This window comes from Calliphora vicina, chromosome 2 (assembly GCF_958450345.1).
Source record: "Calliphora vicina chromosome 2, idCalVici1.1, whole genome shotgun sequence".
Lineage (NCBI taxonomy): Eukaryota > Metazoa > Arthropoda > Insecta > Diptera > Calliphoridae > Calliphora > Calliphora vicina.
In genome coordinates, this window is record NC_088781.1 from 103,055,581 (window position 1) to 103,062,069 (window position 6,489).

The 6,489-nt window shown below is 31.7% G+C and overlaps 1 protein-coding gene across 1 annotated transcript; it reads left to right on the top strand.

The window, feature by feature from the left end:
• Window positions 1-614: 614 nt before the first annotated feature.
• LOC135952343 (uncharacterized) lies at window positions 615-6,287 on the top strand. The gene is made up of 2 exons (XM_065502232.1): window positions 615-1,003; window positions 5,412-6,287. The coding sequence occupies exons 1-2, from the start codon at window positions 707-709 to the stop codon at window positions 6,135-6,137; spliced, it is 1,023 nt and encodes a 340-aa protein (XP_065358304.1). The 5' UTR covers window positions 615-706; the 3' UTR covers window positions 6,138-6,287.
• The last annotated feature ends 202 nt before the right edge of the window (window positions 6,288-6,489 follow it).

Genomic DNA, 6,489 nt, shown 5'->3' on the forward strand with positions numbered 1-6,489 from the left:
TGGTTTGAAGCTAAAAAACATAAACTTAGAAATAGTTTAGCAACTAATGTGTTGAGAATGGAACGAATATTAAATACACTACTTATTAAATCTTCGTTTTACTTTTCTCATTTGGACTAATAAATTTAGATGAAATCATTATTCAAATTATTATTTCAAAACTGTGAGCTGATAACTGGTGTTCTATCCGATGACAGATATATTGAAGATACAAGTTACAAAAAAGGCGGAGAGTAAATGTCTACTTTTCCACATTTCCGGCAGTTATTTCAATGATTATTAAAAGTCTCAAGATATATGGACTGCCTTTAAATCCCCTTTCGCAAACATAATGCCCATGTTAAAAACCCCAAAAGTGTAGGGGTAAATTAATGAAAATACTTTTCTCATAGCAAAAACAACTTAGACGAAAACATTAAAAGTTTTCCCAAATGCTTTAAGGAAAAAACGATTTTTTATTTGGTGGAAATTGCAGCACGAATAAAAAACATTTTTTTTGTTACAAAATGTTTTGTAACTCGCTTATAGAAAATCAATTGGGAAAACTTTTTCATTCTAATGTTTTAATTTTGGACAAGTTTCAATGTATAAGAAACCCTAAATAAGATGTCGTTATTTTATTTTTTGTTGAAGATAAATATTTTAATAGTTTGTTTTTAGTTGTAAACGATTTGTATCAAAGAAAACATTAGAACGTGCTGGCGGAATGCGTTATTTATACGGCGATGCAGATGAAAAATACGTCAAGGCTCAGGCCACAAGTGAAATAGATAAAAATCCTTTGTCAACTTTTAAATTCCGTTTAAATCCCATGATTCAAGGTAAAACAGATGTGAAGGAATTTGACAAAACGGATGTGCCAATTGTATTTAAATGTACACCGGAAACGCTGCTGAACTTGTGCGTTAAATTGGTGGATGTCATGCCTTTGCCCATGGTTTATACTTGGACTATAGAGGATATTTGTAAATGGTTGAGAGCTTGTGGATATAGACAATATCAGGTGGGTAGATTTAATTAACTTAAGCAGACAAATATCCCACTAACATCATTCACATGTTGCCATTATCAGCTGATCTCTTATAAAAACATAGTAAATGATCTTCGAATATTTCATACATTTTGTAAATGTAAACAGGACAAATGACTAGATAAGTGGTAAAAAGACAGTCTCGAACTAGTGACTTTACCTATCATTTAGGATGACACTTAGTTACGTAATTAGCTATGTAACTGGTTATTTTACCACGTTTGTGTCCTTGGCAGGGGTTCAATTGACCCTTTTTGATTACAATGATACTTTCTGATAGCTAGTTCAAAGTAGTCAATGCATTGGAATCTCATACCGGCTTCACAGAGACAGTTACCTTATTAACTACCCAACTAAAATCAGCTACATAGGTAGTTATATTCAGATTTATTGGTGCTATTTGACCTCAAAAAGTCAATTAAAAAAGTTCAGTTTAAAAAGTTTAACAAAAACGATATAAAAAACGGGCAGAATCAAATTTTTTTGGAAATAAATCTGGAATTTCTAAACGGCTGGTCCCATCGGTATACAATTTGACGTGAGCGTAGCCAAGGAGTATTGGAGTTTAAGTTGTTAAAATGGGCCCTACAAATGATCCAGGGGCGGCACTATGTGGGCTCAAAGTAGGGTACCTTTGATATGTCTTAAAAAAAATGTGCTATTTATCTCTTATAATTTCTGAGTTATAGGCATTTCAAAATTTAAATTTTAAAATTTTGCCATTCATTGATCCGATTTTGTAAAAATATAGGTCGTACTTTTGGACCGAATGGACTCGATTTTTTTTTTGTTAGTTAGACAACTAAATTACCAATAATATATAAACGATTTTAGAGCAATGTCTATTATGTATCCAAAACTAAACGATTTTCAATTTAAAAATCAACAAAATAGTAGATTTTTGCTGTTTTTTTTGGCGAAAATGTGACTTAACTCTTTTTTTTTTTAAAAAAAAACTTTCTTTAAGAACATACAGTGGTCGACATAAGTCTACGTACGACCACAATTTTTGCCACTTTATTAGAGAAAACCCGGTAAATAAAGAAAATAATAATGCAGTTTTGTTTGAAATCTGTTTTTATAGCTATGCACTAGGGTATTCATTCGACTAATGATCGTTCGATTAATCGAATAATTTCTTACGAATAATTATTCGAACAATTTAAAAATTGGCCATTTTCGAATAACGAATAATTCGAATAATTTTATGTAGAATAATCGAATAAAACTATAAAATAATGTTCATATATATTTAAATTTATTAAATTGCTTAAAATTTTTCATAATTTAAAATTTAAAGACAAAACTAAAGACAAAGGGAACTTCGATCACTATAAATATATAAATATTACTGCAAGAAGTTACAATTCTAAAAACAAATCTTTCAAATTTTTTAACTTAGGACTTGAACCAATTAAAAAAATATTTACGGAATAAAATATATGTATGTTATTTAGCTGGTGAAATATTAATCGTAATTTATAATCAAAATATTAACTTAGATTAAAGTGCAGTTGAATGTGATGGAGAATGTGATTTTGAAACGGTCGTCGAAAGTGATATTGAGGATGACATTTATAATGATTACATTGAAATAGATGAAGGCCATGATCTTAATATATATATATACATATAATTAATGATGTTATTAACCGCGTACGTAAGTGTTTCAAAATATTTAATAAATCGAATAACAAACAAATTAGAAACGTTCACTGACAATGATATCAAACTTTGGACAGATTCCCTTTATTGTGTAATTTGCCAAGACCACTTTATTAAGCAAAGATTCGGCAACGTTGATACCCTTGATGTATAGTACAATTTGTTATAAATAATTTAGAAATAGTGAATAATTAATTTACTAAAGAATTAGTTATCAATTTAAAACCCGAATTAATGAATAAATTTGAATAATGAATAAATTTATATTGTATTTGAATTCAGGATCATGCCCAACTATCTAAAATTTTTTAAAGCATAGCACCAAAACGGAAACTATAGTGTTTGCTAGTCAATTGTTTTGTAGATTGTTCGGGAGTTAATCTGATCAGAATATTTCTGATGAAAATTTAATGATGGACTTTGTTTTCGAATGTTTTTTAACATTATCAATACTTGAATTGTTAACTTTAACGTTATTTTTTGTTTTTCTTTAACAATAAAATATTAAAAAATGGACATCAAAACTTCATTATTTACTTTTTTAAAAAAATTTAAATTAATCGAATAATTCGAATTATTCGTTTTATTCGAACTAGAGAAAAAATAATAATTCGAATACCCTACTATGCACCAAAAAAAATGTTGTTGCAATGTAAACTTGCAAAATTATTCATAAAAAACAATAAAAAAAAATGGTAAATTAGCGAACGGATCGCAAACTTTGTTTGGAATTCGCCCAAAAGCACTTTGAAAAGCACATGGAATTCTGGAAGCGAGTTTTGTTCACTGATGAGTTGAAGTATAACATATTTGGAAGTGATGGGAGAGATAAAGTATGGCGCAAAACAAATACAGCAATGGATCCGAAAAACTTACTCGCTACAGTTAAGCATGGTGTTGGCAGTGTGATGGTTGCTTCTGGAGTGGGAAAGTTAGTGTTTATTGAGGATAATATGGATCGTTATCAGTACAAATCCATTTTGGAACAAAATTTGAGAGCACCAGTTGATATTTTATCTCTTGGTTAAAGTTGGATATTTCAGCAAGATAACGATCCGAAATATACGTCTCAAACTGTCAAAGATTGGCTACTCTACCATGCCCCACGACATGTCGCGCGACAATTGTACACACCACCTCAAAGCCCAGACTCAAATGTTATTGAGTACGTGTGGGAAATTCTAAAACGGAACATCCGAAAACATCTTATTACTTGCGAACCAATGTTAAAGGAGAAGCTTCCAGAAGAATGGCAAACTATAAAGTCCTCAGAACTGGAAAATTTAGTTACTTCGATGTCCAGACGCTTGTCCTTTTGACAAGTTTTTTTTACAATTTGTTATTTGGAATGACAAATTTAAAAAACGTTGAAAATTTCATTGAGTTTTTGCTTATTCAATGCCAATAAGGTATCTGCAGTGCAATAACATTCGAGCGTATCGTTGCCAAAATCAACGCGATCAAAAAAGTTGTTTTAGTAAGAGGGGGTCGTCCAAAAAAAAAACACTCCAGTTATATTTTTTACAACTTTCATAGAGTGTCGTACACATATTTTTGTTGTCGATTAAACGGTGGAAGGTTTTTTCGAACTGATTCCCTCAAGGCATCGCAATTAAATTGTGTTTCGTGTCGTAACTCTTAAATAAATGCATGGCGCATCGGATAATACCTCAGTCGGTTTGATGAGAAGCAGTTGAGATAATTATCGAAAACAATGTTCGTATTTGACGAGCATTTGACGAAAGCACAGCATCTCCGAGGGTGTATTCTCAACGAGTGTCACTCTCTAACAATCGCTAGCGTTGATATGTTTCTCTATAATCAAATATAAACACTCATAGTTTCTTGGATGGATTGAGTAAATTCGACCTAATACTTCGGTGGAAAATAAATAGGAGAAACTTGATTTCATTGTTTCCGCCGTTAAATTTTTTAACGATTGATTCCAAGTATTTCGGAGTATAGCAACATTCGGGCTAAGTCATCATTGCGGCACATTTTAAAAAATCTGGTCAATGTTGTAGATGGCGGTCAATCAACTCGTTGTAATACATTCTCCTGAGTAAAGAACACTCTTTGACCATTTTCGAAATGCACGGCTTAATGAACAACAGTTGTCCTTCATGAATGGCAAATGAAAAAATGCACCAAATTGCTTCGTTACTACTATTGAAATTGCGTGACTTCATCGTTGGAATACTCATTGCACTAACTCAAGCATGTCATATTTGCAGATGTATTTGATAAGTGGGCGTATTGGTGGTCGCGAGCAATTTTGCTTTCTGTAAAAAACTTTTGTGGATTATTTTAAAAAATTACCCAAATTGGTCCAGTCGTTCTGGACCGTTAGATATATGGAAAAAAGTGGGCGTGGTCAATTTTTCGAACATTTAAAAAAATATCGGTGCAGCCGTTTTCCAATTTTAGATAAATCGAACAAAGTAGGCGTGGTCAATTCGTTTTTACATAAAAACCTAAATTAGACTATGACGAATATTAAAAGAAAAAATTTTACAAATATATCCAGCCATTCTCAACTGATGCAATTACCAATGAACGAGGAAATTTTATTTTCGACTTTATTAAACTAATTTTATAATTTTTAAACGAATTCGTTTGTAGACTAATTGCTTTTTAGGAATTCATCAATTTTATGAAAACAGGCTATTAGTTTCATTATTTAGATTTTCGTTAAAACAATCTTGTTTTATTTCAGAACACTTTTCGCGAAAACCTCATCACTGGACACAGTTTATTGCTTCTTGATGCTTCTGCCCTCTCCGCCATGAATATTAAAGACTTTGATCATATTAAAGCTATAACTCAAGGCATACGCGCCTTGTTTTATTTTGAAATGACTAAATTTGGACGTAGTCTTACTCTCTATCCAGAATTCCATCACGAATTGTACAAACTATTTCGCCTAAAGACAGGAGCAAAATATGAAGATGCGCGATGTTCTGATCTGTGGCGCAAAATGCAAATGATACGTCAAAAAGAACCAAACTATTCGCACTGGGAGATTTTAGAACGTTGGTTGGGTTTCGAAAAAGATCCCGAATATACAGAATTAATTGGTGGTATACGCAGATCGAATCTATATACATGTAAGGCAAAATCAGCTCCAGCTACACTAGCTAGTAAACGTTCTCAACGTTGCTTTTGTTTGCCTCCTTGTGAATGTTATTGGAGCGATTTGGATCGCCGGCCACCATGGCGGTTTAAGTGTTTGCCGAATTTAGCACCAGACTCGGAATTCGTTGAAGTTTGTCGAGGTTGTATTCCACCATGTACATGTCGTTGGTCATCTAAGAAATATTTGACACGTGGTGTTTTGTCTTGTCTCCAGCAAGCATTTCCTCAGAAATATGGTGGTGTTCAAGGTCAAAATCGTTATCGTAAATACGAACAATTTTCATCGTATCGCTTATCGCTTTTTTAAGTAATTAACTTTAATCAAATTCGATGTTGCATTTTTAATTTATTTTTTTAACATTTTCTGTTTAATTTTTAAACTACATATGATTTACATTCATCTGCTCTTCTGTATATTTGTTGAAATGAAAAATAGAGCAAAATAAATTACAGATTTGATATACTTTATTTCAATTTGTCAAACTTCCTCTTAAATAAGATTCAATTGGAAATGTACTAACACGAATCGATACCATTTAACCAATCATTATACAAAATATACTTAGTTCATGCATTCAAACTCAAAGCGAAGCAAATTTACTTTATGACACAAAGTCGAATATGTTACGCCAATTTTCAATAAATTTCAATGGATTTCA

Coding starts and splice junctions, on each gene's coding strand:
- LOC135952343 (XM_065502232.1), top strand. CDS start 707: ATGCGTTATTTATACGGCGATGCAGATGAAAAATACGTCAAGGCTCAG. Junction 1,004..5,411: donor GTGGATATAGACAATATCAG/GTGGGTAGATTT, acceptor GTTTTATTTCAG/AACACTTTTCGCGAAAACCT.